Raw genomic sequence first — 22,445 nt, 5'->3', positions numbered from 1 at the left:
AAGTGTTCAGAAAGGAGTAGAGGACAAATACAGCTTTGTCCATCCAGAGCTACATTATTGCCTGGGCTCTGGGCTTTTTGGGAAATCCTAAAGCTACCGTGGAGGCAGTGAAACCCCGGCAGTACCTCAATTTCCTTCACCACCAGGCAATAGGATGAAGTGTGGTGAGGAGCCTGGCAGCAACTCTGCTCAGCCCATGCTGCTTCAGAAGCAATGAAAGGAGGGAACTCCAGCCACCCAAGGAGTGACTTACTACTTGTGACTCTCTGCATTCTCCAGTGTTTCCCTTCTTCCACAGCCTTCTCACCACAGCTTCACCCCATGCCTGCTTCCCCTAATCTCATTTTCCATTTCCCCTGTCAGTGGCACTGACAATAACATCCAGTCTACCGAAGGGACAGCATGACCTAGTTCATGGGGAATTTGGCCTCATTTCTCTTCCTGTTCACTGTTCTTCTGAAATTTTGGCCAACTTGCAGAACTTCCCCTTAGACTGGTTTCCCTGCCTTTGAAACAAAGATATAAAATATGCTGTTTATAGTCCTCTCTTTAGGTGTTTTGGGATGTGTTGGTGAAAAGAGCTAGATTAATTAAAGTACTATGAGGGCTTTAAGTAACTTGGGTCACAAAATCCACGTGTAGACATTCCAGACAAAAAAGCTGCCTAAAGAGACCTCAGCATCTTCCCTGCATGCAACAAGCTGTTCTGATAAGAGAGGTAGTGGCTCTGACAGAAGCATGCATCAAAGGAGGAATAGGAGACCCTAGGGAGAGTGGCTGAGGCAAAAATGATGAGTTTGTCTATACAGAGAAGGTAATATTGTAGCTTAAGGTGGAATCATGTCTGTCTGTGTATTGACCCTCAGCTACTTACTAGAACAAGCACCTAACCAAAGAAGGCAGTGAATTTCATCAGCTCCATCAGCCCAAATCCATACTTGCCAATTCAAGTGTCATTATGACCTCGCATTTCCGACCATATGCAGTGGATTCCCAAGCATGTACAGTGCATTGTAAAACAGCTTACAGAATAGGATAACAATACCTTCTGTTGCATTCTTCCAGAACGACACAGAGAAAGAAAAGCAATGGAAGAAAAAGAAGCAAAAGAAAAGATATCTTGCTCAGTATCTTACAGAACGACAAAAGTTTTGTTTGCAAAGGACCACTGGATGTTTTGAGACCAACTTCTCTCCTGGAACAGCACTGTTGCAAAGGACTCCATAGATGGAGTTTCTACCATCTCTGTTCCAGTACTGCACTAACTCTGTGAATGATTTTTTTTTCTAATATATAGTCTGAACCTTAATTTTGTCTCCCGTGCAGCCAGCCACATCTGAAATAGCAACTGCTGCTGCCCAAAGAAGTGATATCACTACTTGCACAGGGCACAGTAAGCAAGTCTTATCTGGAAGTTTAATTTTTGTCTTCAGTTCAAGGGTGGCTTCCTGTGTTGTACCCAGCACCTGATCTACCCTGCAGCACTTAAAACCACTTATACTAACTAGCAATTCATAGCTCAGACTCCACTGCCTCCCTGCTGGGCTCCTATCTTCCTTCTGGGGAACACAACAACACTCCTGTCTCTCCCACCTCATCCTTTCCTCCTTCTTCTCTCACAAAATGGGGCTCAGATTCAGGACAAAGAGCAATCTACAAGAAAGATGGAGAGAGACTATTTACAAGGGCACATGGTGACAGGACAAGGGAGAATGGCTTCAAACTTAAAGACAGTAGGTTTAGATTAGATATTAGGAAAAAATTCTTTACTGTGAGGGTGGTGAGGCACTGACACATGTTTCTCAGAGAAGCTGTGGATGCTCCATCCCTGAAGTGTTGAAGGCCAGGTCGAATGGAGCTCTGAGTAACCTGGTCTAGCGAAAGGTGTCTCTGTCCATGTCAGGGACCAGATGATCTTTAAGGTCCCTTTCAACCCAGGCCAGGTTCTATGATTGTATGTTGCCCAAAGGTCTGAACAGGATGGTTTTATTCCCTTTCCCCCTGATGTTGAGCAAGGATGAATTAAGATTACTTAATTACTTAGTTACATCAGATTTCTGTCGGGAGACCAGAGACCTCTGCCTGACCCCAAGGCAGACTTGGCTGGCTGATCTATCCCGGAGCCATCCAAACAGGGTAGATGAATGAGGGGTTGATAGTACACTATGATTTAAAGGTCCTAGAGGCTGCACCAGTCATCACTTCACCTCTGACCACACAGTGGGTGGCAGCAGTAATGCTGTACCTTCTGCCATACCTGTTAGCACTATGGCAGTGCTTCTGGGCATGAAATCTCTGCAGCAAGCATTACAAGACCTGTGTGTATGAGAGCTGCACTTCTGCCAGCACAGCAAGAGGAACAGTGTGTGACAGCAGCTGGGGTCTGAAGAGGGAGACTGCTCCCACCCAGATTAGAGACTTGAGAGCAACACTCTTTGCTAGGGGAGGCTGGGGTGGGCATGCCAGACTCCAGTCAGCCTGTGCCACCCCAGGCTGCCCCTCTCCTTGGGGCCATCAGCAGAGTGTGTGCTGTTGGTCTGCAAAGCCCTGGTGCGGATGTCCAATGGACGGTGCTGGCGCCAGACTCTGCCAGAGGAAGCGAATCTAGGTCACAGATCCTCTTTGAGAACGAGTACATCTGATGCTGCCAAGGGAAACAAGCTGGCAGGAGAAAGGGGAACAAACCAGCTTGAAAGCAACAGGAGAATGTGGAGAAGTAACTCAGTGATTGAAACAAGGATACTCTAGGAAGGGAAAGTGTCTGAATTCTGTCATCATACCCAAAACCCCCAGGCCCTGAGAGGTTCTTAGGTAGAAACATACTTAGGCAAAGATGTTGTGAGGATCCAGGTCTGGACTATCAGGCAGCTGCAGGGCAGATCTGTGGGCTCTGACAGAGATTGGGGAGGGAGGGGGGAAGGGCTGGAAGGGGGGCACTGGTAGAGATGGCAGTGGGGAGGGGTCCAGGGCTGGACAACCAGGGGGTTACAGAGTGGGAGTGGGGAGCACTGCCAGAGCTGTGCAGGACACACAGGGCTTGGTTATTAGTGGGATTCAGGGCAGGAATGGAAGAACTGGCAAACAGGAAGGAAGAAAACTGAAGGAAAAGGGGAGCACTAAGACCTCCCTCCCCCCTCCGCCTGTGCAGCTTACGGTTCTGCGTTGGGAGAGGTATTTCCAGGAAGGAAGAAGAGAAGAAGGAGGAAGATGTTTGGTTTGCTGGGCAGCTTGTTCTTCCCCATGGTGCAGAGCAGGTTGTGGTGAGTGAAGCAGACACCCAGTCTGGTCCGGTGCTGCTGTTTTCCTGCACCTTGTAATTCTCCTCCACTCTCTGCTCAGTCAGCCTCTTTATAACTGCTCTCTGCAAACAGCCCAGGGGCTGGAGGAGATAAAGGCTTGGGGCCAGGGCCCATCCGGAAACAGGGAGAGGCAGTAAGGAGGAGCTGGAACGGAGGCACAGTATTTGGCCAGAGACTCTGCAAGTGGGGGAAGGGTATTTATTTGGATAATGCTTATATTATAAATCTTTGAATGATTTGTCCCCTGTTTTCCCTAGACCATCAGAAATCTGCAGTGCTGGGGATACAAACTATATTCAACATAGGGTAATATTCTCTGTGAGCATCATCGATTCACAGCACTCTGATGTAGGGTGCTCTGATCTTTTAAGCCAAAAGCCAGGTTTATAGGCATTTTAAGAACAAAAGAAAACCCATAGACAGAAGCACTGCTCATAACATGTTAACAGAATACTGCCATAATTTGCTGACAAAGTTGCTCTAGGTTAGATAATTAATTTGTCAGGAATATAACCCAAAATGTGGTGGGACGCTGCTCTAGATATGGAAATATGTTTTGTTTCCACTGTGAATATGCACAAATATTACACAGTGATGTTGGGAGACATCCTTGCCTCCCCAGAATGGTGATCATCTTCCATCATTCGGTGTCACTTGGAGCGCAAATGTTCCAGGTGGCTCCTCCTTCCCACTGCCAGTTCAGATCTGTGCTGCTCTGAGTCATGTTTGTAACAGATGTTGCTCAGAAATAGTGCTGCTCACTTGACTTGGTCTTCTGCAAACCTCTGGTTGTAGGAGCTTATCTAGAAGCTCAATCTAGTGAGAAAAAAAGTTAGCTAAATTCCAGCAGATCATTAAACAGAAATATTCGGTCCAAACTACGAGCACTTTCTGACCAGCCTAACAAGGTGGGTTGTTTGCACCAGTCCATGGAAAACTGTTAAAACTGCAGCCATAGTGCTATCAGCATGCCTTCCAGTGCTGTGCAGTGAAAGGATTCAGTAACACTCTTTATGAAGATTCATGATCTCTGTGAAGATTTCTGTTGTGTACAACTAACCTGGCAGAGAAAATGCTGCAGCACAAACCACCTTGAATGTGCCTTTGTGAAACCATGTTAATAGCAGAGGCTCTCTGTTCTGCACAAGAGAGCTTATTAGACCACAGCAGCACAGGCAGCCCTATTTGCTCTCTGTCTGAAGATCAAGCTTTGAAAAAGAGTGAATGTTAAGACTTAATGTTAGCTATAACAGCATGTCTTGACTCTGGCATACTAGCCAGAAAAATGCAGGGAAGAGCACTGCAGAGGACCAGGAGAAATGTCTGTAGATAAAAGGAAATTTAAGGATGGTGTTCAAAAATCAGGCACAGACTCTTGTAGAATTAAATTTATCACCTTTTGTAAACTGCAAAAGTTAGGAAAACAGTCAGGAGGCAGCCAATATCTGCTGGTGGGAAGTGTTACAAATATATGTCATATGGAGAAGGAATGAACACATACTCACTCAAACCAGAATATTTAGCAGACTATCAGTTAGAGATGGAAATACTGATAAAAAGACAGGATTGTGTAACTGCCAAGTAATAAAACCCAAACAAATCTTTTTCCAGAAATGCCCCTGTCATTTGTCCTCTCCCATCTTTTACTTTAATAAATAAATTTTGCAAAATAGTGGCTTTCAAAGAAATAGAGTCCTGGGCATTTGCTGGAAAACATGACTCATGCCAAGATGTCTGTTGTCATTCAGACTGCTGAAAACTGAAACCAAAACCCAATCTGAATGGACATATGCAAAGTACACTTTAAAGATGAGTATATAATAATTCAAAATTCGTAGATCTATAGAACCATTGAACCCTGTGATTCAAGGTGATATTTGCTATCATCTTCTTCCATGAATTTACCATTCACAAGGTATAAAACACCTGCTTCTCAGTTCCCCAAGAACCACTTACCAGCTCTCTGACACCCTAATTCCCACTTTGCTCCACAAATACTAACGACCCTATTAGCTCAGGCAGTTGCTGCTTCAGCTGACTCCTCTTTCACAGAGCTCAGAACAAGTGGTCTGAACTTGTACTTAGCTTGAAAGCTTTTGGGTGTTTTTTCAGTCCTGAAGGGGAGATTGTGTGTTTGAAAGACTGGCTTCTTCTTCCAACAAGGCTATATATATATCACTGCTGAAAAAGGCACACAACATCTTTGCTGTACACAGTGGTGGTTTCAATGACCTATCAGTCACAATTTTAACCACAGGAAAGATATTTCCTCATGCAATAATACTTCATATGTGTCTGCGGTCACTGTGTACATGGTAGGTCAAGAGAAAATCTGTGCCTAACATCTTCAGTGACTGGTCCCTGTATTAAGCTGATACAAAAGGCAAGTGAATCATTGTACCTAATTGTTGATCACAAGGAATTTAAATTATGCCATATCACAGTAAATCTAACCAAAATGCCTAAATCAAATTTCTTATATCCTTCCAAGCAGAGTGGATTTCTATACTAAATGATAGCAATTAATTTTGGTTCTTCCTGCTTTAAAATAAATGATTACATATGTTTACTCTCACTTTTAAAGACAGCACATCTTTTGGCTGTTTAATAGGAGGTTTTTGAAACACACTAAATTAAAACTATAACATTTTTCTGAAATTTTGTTTTGTTCTAAAGAACACTTGGGAAAATTAGCTTAATTCTAGATAATGCTCATAGAGATTACAGTAAGTGTTATATTTCAGTAAGTTACATGTGCTGATACACTGGATTTCCTTTACAGATATTATTGTATTTAAATGGAACAAGACACCAGGTCAATAAGTAACAGATGCCACGGAAGCACTTTTACTTTTCCTGAGTGTATCGTTACGACTATTTTTTATTTTCTGAAGCATTCAAAGTTCCACAATATTTCCTTCACAGTTTCTTTTCATCAGCACTTTAAAATGTATTATTTTGAGTTGGACTGACTGACACAAAAGTTAATACAGGCCATGATGAATATTGATAAATTCCGGTCACAGCACACTTTATCCTCCAAAGTTTCCTCTAAGCTGTACAGTCTTCAGTGCATTGCTTGGCAAAGATGACAGAAAAATTTGATGTGCCCTCCTCCCAAGTTTAAAACTCAAACCCTTAAACTCCCAAGTTTATGATCACTACGGAAAGCACATTTTCCCTTGAAAATAATGTAAGATATTAAGCTGTGTCATTTTAATCACCTTAATTCTGGCATGGGTTCCTCTGACTTCTTTGCAGTTTCTATTCTTTAGCTTTGTGGATGACTGCCAATTACCGAATAACAGAGTGGCTCACTGGTGACTGCAATTGCAGGAAGAAAAGGTGTCTGTGAGTGGGTGTAAATACTCTCAGTACTATCACAACAGTATTATATGTGGGAATCCTTGTCCGCCACAGAAGTCTTAAGCAATTTTGGAACCACTGTCACCAAAGGTAGATAATCACAAGAAAGACACTTGCATCTTTAACATGTTCCTCTTCTGTCTCCTGAAGGACTGTAGCACAATGCTGAACCCTCAAAGCCAAAGCAAAGCAATAAACTGAACTTCAACCTTTGGCTTTGAAGAACAGGCATGTGTTAAAAAATTGAGGAAATGATTCTTGAAAACACTGGTATTGTGCCTAAGGAGGTCCATGTCATTTCATCTAAGAACCTCTGTTGGAAACCAGCAGCTCTAGTAATGTCTCTTGCTAGTACCTACATCCTCTTTGTATGGTGACAGGTGAGAAAAGAATCACTGTAAAACCTGAGACTTATATTAACAGCTCTGGTTAACAAAAATTATGCTGGCTGTTCAGCTAAAGGCTGAAAAAATACTCCAGGAGAGAAAAAAAAATAAAAAATTTATTTTAAAGGAAGTCCAAATAATGATGTTGGTTTCCCCAACCTGTGTATTTAAAGCAAAGAAATCCAAAGCAATATATTTCAAATGACAAAAAATATGACAAGAAAAAGTAATTGTATAAATCAATAGAAGTAACAGCAACACCCAAAGACATAAGAAAGGGTTTATTATTGTGTGGGAGACAAAATATTTCACAGGCCATAGTGAAGAGAAGGTCCTTTATCAACAAACCTCAGGAAATACGAATATTATACAAGTTACAACAAGCAGAAAAAGGAAGATATGCAATGAAATTAAATACCATAAAAAGGCTTCATAAGCTAAACTTCAAATGAAACTGAAAATGTCAGAACTAATAAAGATGATCCACTTTAGTTGCTTGTTGAATATCTTAACCTGAGAGAAGGGCCTGGTGGCAGACGAACTGTTTTTCAGACACGGACAGCTGGGCTGCCAGATATAATCCATATTTCTGTGGTGTCATATGAACAGATGAGTAAATTCAGGCATGGCAAGGGCATCAATCAATTATTCTCATTCTAATGCACTTTGTAGATTAAATTGCAAACCAGATCGGTGGCTGCATTTTTAAATAGTCCTGTGACCATATTTTATGGGATATAAGGCAGCCCATTTGTAGAGTAAGCCCTACACAAAGTAGGGTTTATCTCCCTTCCTCAGTTATATTATAATGAACTTTATAAACTTGGTCTTTTCTTAAAAGAAACCTAGACTGTGTGTTGCAAAAAAGGCTATAACCAATGTTGTTAACCCTTGGGTATGAGAGACCTATAGTGTGTCTCTCTGATACTTACAGCGCACAGCACACACAGAGTAGGATCAGTTGTTGAAATCCCACTATTAAATGCATTAAAGGCAATTAGTGAGAGATCTCTAATAATTTTAAAATATATAAACAAGCAACTCTTTGCATGTTCACAGATATTTTTTGGATATTATAGAGAAATGAAGATACTCCCTGATGTAGTAATGAATGACAAGCTATTTTCATTTTTACTTTTGTACTACTCATACTATTGCCAAGGAAGGGGAGAGAAAAAGCCAAAGCATTTACAAATATGTCTGAGAACAGCACTTGGGACAATTATCTGTGCTCTTTTTGAGTCATATGACTGTGCTTTTCAGATAAAGCTTTACCATATAAAAAGACATACTAAATGCACATAAAATTTGTGTTTAGCTTTAGTTGTTATATGCTCCCTTTCTCCTCAAATGAAGTATAGGCATCTCATAAAGATCATTCTGCTGGCCCTGAGGTTGATGTTCAAGTTAAGCTGAATGGCACTGAAGCCAGACTTTCCTCAGAGATGCACAGTGGCAGGAGCAGGCCAAGCTGCATACAGAGAAATTCTGAGCAAATGAAAGAAAAAAAGTGCTTCCCCCAAGGATTATGTAACAACAGAATAGGTACCCACAGGTCTCATGAGATATCCCTCCCCAGAGACCATCCAAACTTCATAGCACAACGCCATGAGCAAGAGTGCCAGTACAGAAAAAAAGTACTTAGATTGTGTAGGCATTTCAAAGATCTTTCCTGTTTGGATTTGATGTTCAGTTATAGCTATAAAAAAAGTGAAAGCCTAAATCAATGCCCCCTCTGAACAGCTTTGCTAGAAGAAGGGAGCAGAAAGCAGTGGCATAGACCACGCTGTACTTGTCTGGTATAACATCCACTTGCTGCAGAGATGTGCATGGGGTCTCACTCCTCAGCAATCCTGGATGGGGGTCCTGGCCCCCTCCACAGGAGCCTCAGGCCAGTGCCTGCAGTCTGAGCTGAAGGGGCTGAAGTTTATGCTTAGTTTATGCTTAGTTGAGTTAATGACTTGTTGGGTAACATAAGGCAAGTCCATTGGGCTCTCTCTGCACTACAGCTAAGCCAGATGTTATTTGGTACTCAAGACACAGGTCTTTCCCCAGTGCAGAGAGGAGCTGGGATTCAACTGCTGTGTTTGTTCAGTTTGAGATGGAGGATGCTACAGGAAAGGCAGACAAGAAAGTCCTAACGGAGCATGAGGCAAGGAAATCAGATATTCTCATGTTTAATCCTTTCCCCTGCACTTCTACTTTGTTCTGTTGCACCTTGATAGGCAGGGCAGAGCATGTTTGACCTTTCATGTCAGGGAAAGGTGTATGAGCCGTGACACTGCAACACAGCTGGAGAACATACCATTTATCAGGGCCCCTTTGAACACTGTCCTGCTACAGAGCCTGCCCTGGTGGCATTACACCACTGCACTTCCCACCTGTTTTGGGGTACCCTGCACTGGAAACAAGTGGTTAGAAGGGAACAAGACAAGACCTTGCCTAAGCAGCCAAGGGCTCTGAAGAGAGAGCCACCTGTGCATCCCACACTCAACATACAGGACTTTCCAGATGAGCTTTACTATGGCACAGACCTTGGGTCATTGTGTAATGTGGACACACCTTGCCTTGACAAGGAGAACAGCAAAGGGAACCAGTGGGGCCTAAGGCTAGTCACTTCTAGTTAAGTGAAGTAGAAAACACATGGCATGGTTATGCAATTGCTTCCAGGATTAACTCAGCCTTAACCTCCCCATGGGTAGTGAGCCAAAGAGTAGGAGGCTGAAAAAAATGTGCAAGGTTAGCAATTTAGTAGCATGCACAGAGAGTCCTGTCAGTACACTGTATGGTGATTTTTATTCCCTCTGACTACCTTGTTTAAGTTTACCCTCCCTTCAGTCTCAAATAGGAATTTTTAAATTTCCCAACTGTCAGGTTACATACACAGTCTGATGGCATGGAGTCCAGAAGCCCTGCTGAAATCACGTTCTCAAGGGAGGTGCTGGTTTGCCCAGCAGGAACATTGCTGTGGCAGAAACATGGAGTGGAGGACTCCAGGGCAGGATCAAAAGGCATCAGGAGATGAGTGTGCTGAGCTTGTGAGAGTATCAGAATGGGGAAGAGTAAGAAGTTTCCTTGAAGGAGGCTATTAGGTCCTGTATTCAATGCAATGCCTTGCTTTTAGGATTTTCTTGACCCTCAAAAGGTAGCCCTTTAGGAGGTCGAGCAGAAAGAAGCTTTCACTTTCTTTGAGCTGCAGGATTAGCTTACGCAATGTTGTTTCTTCACTTGAAAAATTTTTGAGAAAAATTTTAATTGTTGCTCTGAATAAGAAGTTGAAATATACATGAGTGATGTTCTCAAGAAATCCTTCTCTATGTTATGCATCTCACAGCCAGTGGGGCCAGAGATGTGACCATGCTTCTCTGCTACCTGCCTGATGAATCAGATGCAGAGGGTCATTTAAGTGCAAACAGAGCCCTTCCTCCCTAACTGTCCACCAGGTAGGCTGCAAATGAACTCAAAGAAATAATCAGAGAACAAGGCTGAGTTGTTTCCTCAGAGCAATTTGACACATCACCATTTGTTGACTGAAGGTTCCTCTGGCACTTTTCTGGTCTTTGATCACTGAATTGGTTGGTCATTACTCAAGCTTGGTATTTGACACAGGTGGTGAGAAGAAGACCTGAACATCTGTAAAATAAAAGAAGTCTTTCAGCTGAGATCTCTCTGTGCCATTGTTTAATAGCTTGGCACTATTACGTGTGACAATGCAGGGATCACAGAAGATTTGAGCCAAAAGATGGAGCAACTAAATTCCCTGGACCAAGGACTCTTTTGTCTAACAAGAGTGCTAGCTAAGCAATTGAGGGGCCTAAGCAAGAGAATGATTCTACAGTGGAGAATGATTCTACAGTGAAGCTCATCTTTCTGGAGAGATCCATTTTTTTTACACTAGATTTTGCATCCTGCTGCCTGCACTGTGGATAAGACTCACCATCTACAGTAAAAAAGCTTATGTTCCCTTTCCAAAGTAAGTATGGTCAATATAAGTCATCTTCTTAACTAGGCCATGACATCAGCCCTTTGCAGATCCTTGAGTGTGAAATCCACATGAACAGTAAAACAATTCCCATGGCATAAATAAACTCTACAAGAAGTATTTAATATAAAGGGAAGTAAGCTTGAGAGAGCATTATAGTCAAAGATATTATCATGTGATTATACTCTTTGTTAATTCTTTTTATTAATAAGAACTGAATTTCAGAATAGCTTTTAATGTACTTCTAACAGAGCCATGCACAGACCCATAGGAGATCCAGAAGCTGCAGAGCAGGTGCGAGGATACTGACAGACAACCATAGTGAGCTGGGAATTTCCCATTTCTCACAGTGTTGCTGACTCAGTTTAAGGGCCTGCACAAGAATTTCAGCTCTTTTAAACTTAGATGTGCAATACTGAGCACAGTAAACCAGTTTCAGTGCCTTTGAGTTGGCAGCAGTATGATAGTCTGTAGCAACTCTTAGGCCAGTGAGCCTGATTTTCTCACATATGGGCAACAGAGTTTGCTTAGCCTGTACGTCTTGCCAAAATTCAAGTGGTTATGACCTTCTGATGCCTAGAGCACTCTCTCCTCAAATCTCAGATTGAATGATATGACACTTCAGGATTATCAGGAAAAATGACATTCAGTCTAGTGGGTGTCCCTGTCTTGCTAAGTCCACAATTAATATACTTCAGTTTCAGGTGTGTGGCACAAAACCTAGAGCCAAGGTTCCAGAAATCTTGGAGGTGTCAGGATGTGTTTTAAAAATATTGCTGTTGCCTGTGGGAGTGGGAGCCAGGGAGACATGATCTACATGCATATATCTGGAGGAATGGTATGAGCATGGGATATTTATTAGAGTTGACTGCAACCAGCAATTAGCTGAGTCAGAGGATAAAAATGAGTAATAAACATTACATTTTCAGCATGCAGAGGAAGGGATTGCACTGGGAAATGTGCACTTGATGTTTTTGTATTCAGGTTTGGCCTTCCAGAAAGAGAGGGCTCCAAAAGAATGATAAAAATGCACACTTCTTTTTTTTTTTCCCCAGGACCTTGTTTCTTCCCAGAAAATGATGTTTGGCAGAACAGAATAACATTTGGCCAGACCTTAGGGGATTTTTATGAGTTCCATGTGCAGTGTACTGAAGCCTTAGTTTAATTGGCCTTAAATCCCTCAGAAAGATACACATCCTGCATCCACATCCACTCAGCCTGCTCTCTTTTTCAACCTTGTTATTGTAACTATTGATTTCCCTTGCTTTAGTCCAGTCTTATGCTCATGTAAATCGAGTCAGTTGCTACAGTTTGGGGTGTGTCAGGAAAGCAAAATTCACAGCCTTTTTTTAAAAAAAGCTTTTCTCTTACTGCCAGAGGAGTTTTAATTTTGGAACTTAGCATGGAAACCAGCACTCTACCCAAAGCTATTTCATGCCCCACAAATTCCTCATCTGTGGAACTTAGCAAAACGGCTTTTTATAACACCAATATCATGCATATCCTAGGTGGCCAGTCCTGCGCAATTCTAAAACTAAAATTGCTTAGTACGTTTTTCAAAAGAAATTGATTCAGGAAGAGGGATATTCTGCGTTGACATGATTAATTTTCACTGGGGGAGAAAAAAAAAAAAACAACCAAGCCCGCGCGTGACTTTAGCGAATCGCCCGGTGAGATGGATCCTTTCAAAACACATGCTAGCTCTCAGCACTTGAGCAGTTTGCACCGTCACTGAAATTCTCGTTCGGGCCCTTGCACGGCAGGATCCGTGCTCGGTCCCTCCCCGCCTACCCCCACATCCGTGCCCGCTCCATCCTTGTCTCTTCCCGGATCCGTGCCCAGTCCGTCCCCATCTTCCCCCAGATCCAGGCCCAGTCCATTCCCACCTCCCTCTGGGTCCGTGCCCGCTCCATCCCTCCCCACTATCCAGAGGAGCGGAGCGAGAGCTCCGCCTGGCGACTGAGGGAGGAGCCGCGGCCATGAGAGCGCGGCGCGGATGGGCGAGCGCTGCCGGCGTCGCGGTAGCCCCCGATAAGAGGAGCATCATCCAGGTTTCTTTGCAGAGCTCTGCTGCCTCGTCTCCAGCCATGCCTCCCTGTGCTTTTGTCCTCCCTGCTCCGGTAGTGCCTGGCTCACGCTGTTCCCATCCATCCACCACCTGTGGCACGCTGCAGCCCAGCAGCGTGTTTGTGTTTGCAGAAATCACTGTGACTCCAAGTGTAACGAAGTAGGGATTAACAAGGGGTTCAGGAAAACGAGGAGGCTTGTTGCTGGTGGCTGTGACAGGGCATCTTGATCCATCGTGATCTCTTTTGGACAAACTCTGTCCAGACTTGTGGACTGGAGGGCCTGGAACACTGAGATCGAGGATATGGGACCAGGTGCTCACCAGGCCTGGACTGCAACTGGCCCCTTTCTTCACCCTCTCTTGTACTAAGCATGATGCAGTGTCACTCCATGATGTCCTTATGTAAACCCCTACTCTTATGCCACAGAGGCAGAGGCAGTGCCCTCTCAGGGCTGGGGAAACGTGGAGGGCTGTTCAGCAGCCATGAGCAATGGGTGCCAGCCTCTGGAGGTGGGAGGGACTGAACATGCTACGTTTTGCGGTAGTTGCCAGCAGTTATCAGATGTAGCTTAGAGAGGAGGTGAGTGCTGCAGGCAGGACAGGTATGTTCCTCTCTTCATCCTTCCCTAGCCTGCAATCATAGTATGTGGACTATCATTAAAATATCTCTTCTGTGACACTCAAAAAAGGCCAATGCCCAATGTAAAAGGGAGGTTTATTGATGGAAAGGTATACATGATTATGCTACATATCTGGAGAGATGTGCCGTGAAAGGAAACAGAGAATGCGACACTTGCTCAAATGACCATAGAATCCCACTGTGATTTGTAAGGTGAAATGGCTCTTTCCAGGACTTCATGACAGAAGTAAATAGGGTGCTTGACCACTTGTCAAGAAAATAAACTCAATGAAAACAAACCAACAGCTGCAGGATACAAAATACAGGTATTTTACTTCAAGATACAGGGTAGTCAGTTCCTTCTGTGGAAGCTGGACCAAGGTCTGGCAGGAAGCTATGCCTGTACCCCTTGGAAACTGCTCAGCAAATAACAACCAGCATAACTGCTGTGCTGACCGGGTTACAGACTGGACCCGCTCTACAGCAAGGCAGTATTGTGCCTCTGACTATTTAACACACTGCTTCCATGATTCATGCCACCTCATGATCTCCTCAGATAACTGTCCATGAGAAGGTTTCTGTAATTCCATGTGGAACACCTTGCCTATGCCTCTGAAGCACAGGCTTCAGGGGGAGAATTTCAAGGATGGCTACAGGTAGACTGTTCCTTGCTAAGTGTCCATGCTTTTGAGAAAACTTAGAAGGTATTTCCCAGTCTCTCCATTATTCTGCACTTTGGCTTTCATTCTAGAAGCTAAGCTTTTCCTATGAACAGCAACCTGGTCTCAACTTGGAGTCCCACTGCCATGGTACAGGATCTGGCTACTGTCTCTGTCTGCTCCCTGAGAAGCCTCATGGAGACCTTATATCTTTGAGAACAGTTATGTTTTACCCACTCTTTCAATCCCTGTGCTCTTTCTACTTTATATTTCACTTCCTTACCTGCTTGGATTTTTTTCTGGCTTTCACTTACCTTTTTAAATCATTAGTCCATTTCTTCAACAATCTCTTTGCAAAGTGATGTATATTGAGCAACAGCATACTCTTCTGGAGAAGAAGGAAATAAATGTTCAATTAGCCACTTCCTGTGCCTTTCCCTGGAAGCAGATATACCTTATGCATGCTTAAGCTGGAGATCCTTGAAATGTCCTTCATTCTGACACATGCATTTTTGTTAACTTTCTAGTCATGCTCACTCAACACCTTGGCCATGAGACCAAACTCACTGAACTGAAATGAGTCTCTCCTCTGGCCCTAGATTCAGATACTGATGGAGTTCAGAGGAGTGTTGTTTCCAACAGAGCTGGGTCTGGGTCTCCCTTAATGCACACAGTGTTTCTACTGTCCCTCCCCCAAACTTCAGACTGATTAAAATCAAAGACCTACCTGTTTCATAGTAATCATAGATCTGCACAGGAGCTGGCTTGTGGTGGGTCACTATAAAGTTCTGCTCAACTGAGAAAATTATTTCTTTCCTTTTCTTCTGTGAGATCTGGGAATGAAGGGACAGAGACCACGTCTTTTTATTTGTACAACACCATCTGGAGCAGATGAGGGGGGTAACATTGCATATTCCAAATCCCACTGATGCCGCACATAGAGTATGGTGCAGAAATTATCTGAAACATGTTTGGAGACTCCAAAGTGAACCTGAGCTGAAGAGCTATGCATTTGTTATCCTGCTTGTATTACCTGATTCTGTAATTATTACAGATCCTACTGTCAGAGAAGGAAAAATTGTCCAAAGGGATTGATTTTAATTCTCCATGATTTCTCCAATGGTCAGGATGATAAAGTCTGGTATTCCAATACCTCCCATTTCAGACATGAACATTATGTTCCACCAAGAAATTGGGAATCAATTTACAGTGTACATCACTGGGATATTGGCTTCTTTTGTTAGTTCTACAGGGCCACAAGCAAATTTACTTTGACATTTACTATGTAAATTCTGATTCAGGGATTAGATGACAGGTTAAATTTTGTAGTGAACTAGTGCAAGAGAAGTAATGGAAATCTTTCCAGAGGAGAACGAAAGCAGTGTTTCATGTCCTGTTGGAAGGATTGAGGTTTATGAGAAACCTACCAAGGAGACGTACACGCAAGGGAACCTGTTTTCTTGTGTTTATCTGCTTTTGACTAAAAGGAGAAAGAGTTTTGATTCATTTCTTTGTCCTTTTTTGGATTAACTTTGTTTTCTAGTGGCTAGGGCAGATGTCTGTTTGAAGCTGTTTGGAAAGCTGGAAAATTGGAAAGTTACATGCAGTTTGAGAAGTAATCTGCTTAGTGATTATGGGGGAAAACTGATGAGGAAGACAACATGATAAATGCCTTTTAACCATATTGTAGTTGTATCTATTACATGCTGTTTCCATTCTTTGTGGTAATCAAATAGACAGTGACCAGAACTTACATTTTGCAGATAAAGAAGAATGATTTTTCTTGTTTTCTACTTGCATCACTGTATTACTGCCAATGAGCTTTAAAACAAGAAGACAAATATATTTATAAACATTAAAAAACAAGTGCTACCTCAGCCTTTATCACTGCATGGTTGTGGAATTCATTCTTCTTCTAGCCAAGTATCAAGAGCTGGAAGCTGGTTTTTAGAGTTGTTGAATAGATGGAAAGGATAGAGAAAAACCTACCACTTTACTTAGTCTTGGGAATGAACACTTCCCAAATGCACAAGTCACTGCAATTCATTTGGGGAATACTACCTGACTCCAGTGTGATGTATTTTTCAGGGCTAGTCTGACAGGTTTCCCAACAGTTCCCTACCTGGGCAGTGTCAGCTCCCTGTTGTAGCTGCCTGCTGGTCATTCTTGAGCTGGAACTTTTCCTAGGTTTTAATGTGGGAAGGTCTGTGTGTTTGAAGCTCCCTGCAGGGCATTCCCTCCACCCAGTAATAAAGACAGTGCAGCCATGCAGACACCTCACAGGGTTTGTGGCTGAATGATTCTTAACCACACCTCTGTTTCTGTCATGACCACTCTTCTCCTCTGTCCCTGCAGGGAGTAATTTAATCTTGTTCTTTTAATTTACCTTATCCAGGGAAGACTTAACAGGAACAAAGCCAGAGAACATCTTCACATCAATAATGAGCATGTTGGAGCTGCTGCACTTCCCTATGTAACTGCAACAACAGAGGCCCCTGTCAGTGTGGATCATGCCTGGGGAAGCAAACCTCAGCTCCCTTCTTCTGGTTTCATACAGCATGGAGAGGTTGGTGTGAATCACACGCACTTGCTGACTGACTCAGGTGGGAGACACTGGTGAGGCCCCCAGCATGAAGGGGCCAAGTATGTGCTGCCACCATCAGTTACTGTCACAAGGTCTTTTGGAATATTGTGTCTTACAGGCTGATGTCATCAACATATTGATCAGCTCTGACACAGTTATGTGGGATTTCTCACAAAACATAAAATCGTGAACAAGCTTTTTGAGGCTGAAACTTGTTATTTTTTGTGTGTGTCTTAAATTCCTTTCTCTCTTTCTTCCGTCATTTGCCAGTGTTTTTATTCATCTCTGTCTGGAATATGAGGGTCAATTCTGAAGGGAGAGGCAGTATTTGTAAGCAAGCTTTAAATGCAAGTTAGAAAAATGCTAGTTAATTAATTGTTTTGATTCAAATTATTTCTGGCAGAATCAAACTCAGAATAAATCAAGTCTTTAGTATTCAGAATTACCAGTAGGTACTGTATGTAATAAAAAAGCTTGAGAAGAACATCCCCGCCCCAAACAGTCCCCTAGATGTTCCTATCACTGTTGTTATGTGATTGCCTGTGAATCATCTTCAATACAAGCTCTCTATTCTCTTGCTGACCTGTCCAAAGTAAGGAATTCCTCTTCTGTAGTGGTGATCCATGTTCTCAAACTGTATGCTGCTCATCACTCGAGTTATGGAAATGAACTGAGTAGCTGTAAGTTGCAGGCCTGTAAGACATGTCCGGAGTCAAGAGAAGATATACTTCTTATACTGTGCTTGTAAAAATGAACCTTCCTCAGGGAGACATCCTTGTAGTCAGCAAGCAGAGGCTGAATATCTTCTACTCTCCTTCTTGACCACATCCCTGTTTCTGACTGTCTAGAAGGGATTACCTGTTCCTTTCTCTATGACGATGGCTTTCACGATGGCTTAGATCAAAGATGTTGGAGCTGAAAACCTGGGAGAGGCAACCATCTGTCCCCAGCTGGAAAGGGAAGAAAACAAATCCCATTATCAAGGATCATAGCTTTCAAAGGATGTTTGGCAATACACAGAACCCTTCTTTAGTGAGTGTTTTCCCACTACTTTTAACATGATTTATACAGGACTAACAGAGACATCCCTGTCTACACTTTTCAGATGGGAAACTAAGTCATGAGAAAGGAACATGTCAGTGCTATTGCAGGAAACCAAGAAGAGAAATGAGGTGTCCTGAGCTCCTAGCTTGCGATACAAGCAAGTAAATGAGTAGAGTAAGGCAAAGCATCAAAGGGAGAAAGAAAGGTGTGATGAGCAAAGAGAGAGAAGCAAAAACACAGGAGACAGGACAAGCATGAAGAGGAATAATAATTGTGTATCGTACATTTTTGGTAAATGATTGACAAACTGGGCTTTTCTTGCACTTCCCATATGAATCAAAATGCCTGCACACACTGAGCTGGACTTTCCCTTCAACAGGCTGGCCATAGGTGTACCTAGGAAAAGAGGAAATAGGTCTATGAGCTGATGCTTGAAAAATAGACATAAGTTAACATATGCAGGAATAGATACAGGACAAGCAGTGATCTGGGAAGCCAGAGCATGGAATAATTCCACAGGCTTTTTCCTAACTCTTCTGCTTCTACAAATCAGAAAATACAACTCAGAAATCAAAATGAGGTTTTTTTCACACCTAAACCCATGAACAAAAAACACACCTTAAAAGTATAAGCATGATGAACAGACATGGCTACTGACCAAATTATGACTGTTGTCTCTACTTTTCAGCTTAGACTGGAGTTTTAGACTCACTGAAATAAAAATCCTCATATCTACAAGGGAATCAGGATTTCAACTCCGGATTTTATATTACAAGATCTTGGTATTAGAGTAAGCTAGGTCCTTCTGAAGGACCAAGCTGGGAGAGGGAATTAGACAGCTGCAACCCTAACATCCCTACTAGAATTTAATGATGCTCTACTTTATGAAGGTCTCCTTCTGAAGCAGGTTATTGATAGTGAACACATCCTACTTTGCTAGGGAACCTCTCAAAAGATTTATCCAATTCACCGAACCCTGGAACAGAATACTCATACAATAAAATGAGATAAGCAACCAAGTAAATGAAAGCTCCAACCACCAAGTCAACCTCGATCAACCTCTTCTGAGGCCCTACATATTTTGACTTTTTCTCCAAGCCCTGTCTCTTTTCCTAGTCCTTTCAAGTTCTTCCTCTTCAGCATATTTCCTAACAACTCTGCACCTGGTACTTACAATCCACAGACTTTCACTGTGAATTCAGAATCCAGGACTGTAAGGCTTTCTGGTGCAGTGACTGTGACATCAAATTTTGGCAACACTAAGACAAAGAATGGAAAGAAAAAAAACCAACACTGGCACGTTGTAAACTTGCAGACCCTCCTGAGATGAAGTAAAAATGAGGATATATCATCAGTGTTAGTCAGATGAAATGGGATCTCAGAATATAGGTGCCAAGATGATAAAGAACTGGCCCAGTCTACAAACACTTACTAAAGTATTTCTACAAAACTCTGAAGAGAAGACAGGACTTGGGAGGTGAATCCTGTCATGCCTAGATACCACGCAGAGCTTTGGCCAAGATAGCTCGTGGACATGGCTGGGAAAAGTTTAGTTTGTCTCAATGAAATTTACAATCCTCTTGCTGATTTCTTATGCAGATTTTTATTCTGCTGGCTGAGTGTGTGCAAAATGGGTAATTTCTCTCTCTCTCTTTTTTTTTTTTTTTTTTTTTACTGTTCTCTTTCTCTTTTTATCTCTACAATTCTTAATGACAACTAATTGAAACCGCATTTGCCAGGAAGCTGTTTGAAGTTTTAGCAGTCAAAACGGTTTACTGATATGGGCTCATGTCTAATAATGTTTTCTACACTGAATAAAAACAATGGATGGCATTTACCATACTCCTCCACAAGGAATGAATGGTTTGTTCTATCTCCTGACTTCTTTGCTACAATAATTTTGTAGTTCCCCAGAATAGGTTCTTCAGTTAGTAGGAATTCTTTCTGGATAATGTTCATATCTGATGCCACATTTTGCCACTGAAAGATCCTGTTGCCCCTTGGATCCTGAATAAAAAAAAGAATACAGACTCACAGGTTGTCTGCCTTGGAAATCTTTTGCTACCAGCACACAAAACTAGAACCAAAGAAGGAAACAGGACTTCAGCAAATTAAAGTTGTTTTAACTCACTGGAGAAGCTTCTTAATGCACGTGCATTGAGATTAATTATGCCTTTGTACTCTGATTATTCATGTTATTATTAATGGAGCTAGATTCTTAGCTATTGTTCCCAGATTTAGACATCCTCTGCCACTTTACTTATTAGTCTCAATTATCAGGGAAAGTTGTACAATACTACTCTTTCCTACTCTTTCCTGGTCTTTAGTATATGTTGCTCTAGATTTGTGCCAAGAGGTGAGAGAAAGAAAATCTCCTTTGCAATTTTCCTTCAGCCAAGTTTATCCCACACAAATCTTGGCCTTTAGCAACACCAGTATCTTTTTTTCAGCTGCCAGGAGTAGGACGGGAGCATTTCTTCTGCATTCACTGGGGTAGCATTTGCCTCTCAGTATATGTTATGGCTAGTTAGACTAAAGGAAACACATTCACACCATTTCCTTGACTCTTTAAAGCACAAACTTGAAGAAAAACACAGGGAGAACTCAAAATATGTATGTTTTGCTACAAAGAAAGCAAAGTCATCTGACCTCATGGTATAACATGAAAACTTTTAAGAATGCTATCTAGACATGGACTGCAATTGTTATTTTAAAAATCACCAGAAAATACCATGGAAGTACTAACATGTAGTTAGTAATCGTATTCACAGACTATATTTGTTAATAGTTTTTATCATCACTTGAGTTACAAAAAGGTATATCCCAAAATAAGTTGAGCAAACTGGAGGAAGTAGAGAGGAGTCAAATGTAGACACAAGAACACTTAAACTTTTGACTGCTGAAATAAATATAGGTGTGCTTTACATGTTAGTCTGTCTCAAAAAGCATCGTTGGATTTTGTGATGTTTCTGTTAATTTCTGGTGGTGTACTTAGGAGCAAGATTTGTCTGTGTGTAAACACATATAAACTGATGTGAGCACATGTGCCCTGGATTTTATTATTATTTATATGCATAATGTAGTACACAGACAAAAAATTCTTACCTCAATTGCAATCAAGGGGTACTGAAAGAGGAAAAAACAAAGTGGAAGAAGAGATTAGGTGGCTGATCAAGCACAAATTATTTTTTTCTCAGGACTGTGAGACATATAAAACCAACAGTCAGTATAATATCATTAGTATCCCAATCTCTTACTTTAACCATTGCAATAGCAGTTTTACTTCATTAAGAAGCTTACATAAAGGGGAGAGATGAAATGAGAATGTTGGGACAGTTTCTGATCATACCGGTTTAAGTGCAATCCCAGAACATCTCAGTGAGAGTTATAGAGTCACGTAAACCATGACTTGGGCTTCTTATTAGCACCAACTCTTTTGTAAAAAAGAAGCGTTGTCCTCTGCATTACAACCACATGAGAGGAGGACAGGAAAGACCCTTCCATCTATTGGTTTATGTACTATGAGCATGAAGACAGATTGCTTGCAATGAAGAGAGTGCCTCTGAGGAGGTAAACAATTGTGGCAGCAACTTTCTTTTTCATTTCCCCCATTTCTAAAACAGGCAAAGTGCCAGGCAGATGACTTATTGATTCTTGCAAGGAACAATTGTTGAACAGTAAAAACAGGAGACTGAACCGTGGGCTTTCTGCTCAGAGCTAAAATAATGTCTGCAGTAGCAAAGTGGAGGTTTTTTTTCAGCCCTTTCCCAGTGATAGCAGAAAGTGGTTTGTCAGGAATTCAAATGGCTACACCCTTGTCTTCTTCCCTGTGACTCTAATGTAGGGGTGGATTATAGCATGTGCTTAGGAAATCACATTTAGTGTCTTTAGCATTTAGTGTCTGCAATATCTCATTTTATCCCCATCAATCCTTTATTGAAAATTTGAGAAGAAGCTGTCTTCCAAAAATTTTAAATACAGGGGAATATGACTGGTTACTCACCGTTTCCTGAACAGGTTTAAAACTGAAATCCAGGGCAACAACACGAAATCTCACTGGAAAGGCAAGGAACAGGGTGTTACCATTAACCATAGTTTGTTTGGCTGAGCATGATGTTTCACATTCATTAATACTCCCAGTTCCACTTGTATAGGATGCACATAATAAAATGCATCTGAAGGCAGAAGAAACCTACACAGACTCTGAGGAAGGAACTTTCCCTTGGCATTGAGTTCTTTCACTCTTTCATAAAAATTTAGTCAACCACAGAGAAAGGGAATGACTGAACAAATAAGAACTGCTGTGTAGGTCAGGCAGTCTCAAGTGACAGCCATAACTCCTTCATTGGCTGTAACTCCTTCTGTGGTCATCTGCATGGTGTAGGCAAATTTGCTCCTCTTCATTTCCCCATCTCTAAAGCAGGGTTTATTTCCTCAA

At 42.1% G+C, this 22,445-nt stretch overlaps 1 protein-coding gene and 1 long non-coding RNA gene across 3 annotated transcripts in view; one reads left to right on the top strand and one right to left on the bottom strand.

The window, feature by feature from the left end:
• The window catches only part of LOC116782124 (alpha-2-macroglobulin-like), a 36,523-nt gene extending 33,148 nt beyond the window's left edge, over positions 1 to 3,375 (bottom strand). Inside the window, exon 1 of one of the 2 annotated variants that reach the window (XM_032678260.1) lies at positions 3,154 to 3,375. In XM_032678260.1, the coding sequence (XP_032534151.1) occupies positions 3,154 to 3,242 (89 nt within the window). In that variant the 5' untranslated portion in view covers positions 3,243 to 3,375. The remainder of the gene's footprint in view (positions 1 to 3,153) is intronic. The other variant, XM_032678261.1, reaches the window with a different exon arrangement.
• Positions 3,000 to 22,445, top strand: part of LOC116782126 — a 42,879-nt gene continuing 23,433 nt past the window's right edge. Inside the window, exon 1 of the long non-coding RNA XR_004355144.1 lies at positions 3,000 to 3,260. This is a non-coding gene — a long non-coding RNA (uncharacterized LOC116782126). The remainder of the gene's footprint in view (positions 3,261 to 22,445) is intronic.

Source organism: Chiroxiphia lanceolata, chromosome 2 (assembly GCF_009829145.1).
Source record: "Chiroxiphia lanceolata isolate bChiLan1 chromosome 2, bChiLan1.pri, whole genome shotgun sequence".
NCBI lineage: Eukaryota > Metazoa > Chordata > Aves > Passeriformes > Pipridae > Chiroxiphia > Chiroxiphia lanceolata.
The sequence above is the reverse complement of the archived record's forward strand: the minus strand, read 5'-3'. Positions and strand labels throughout refer to the sequence as shown.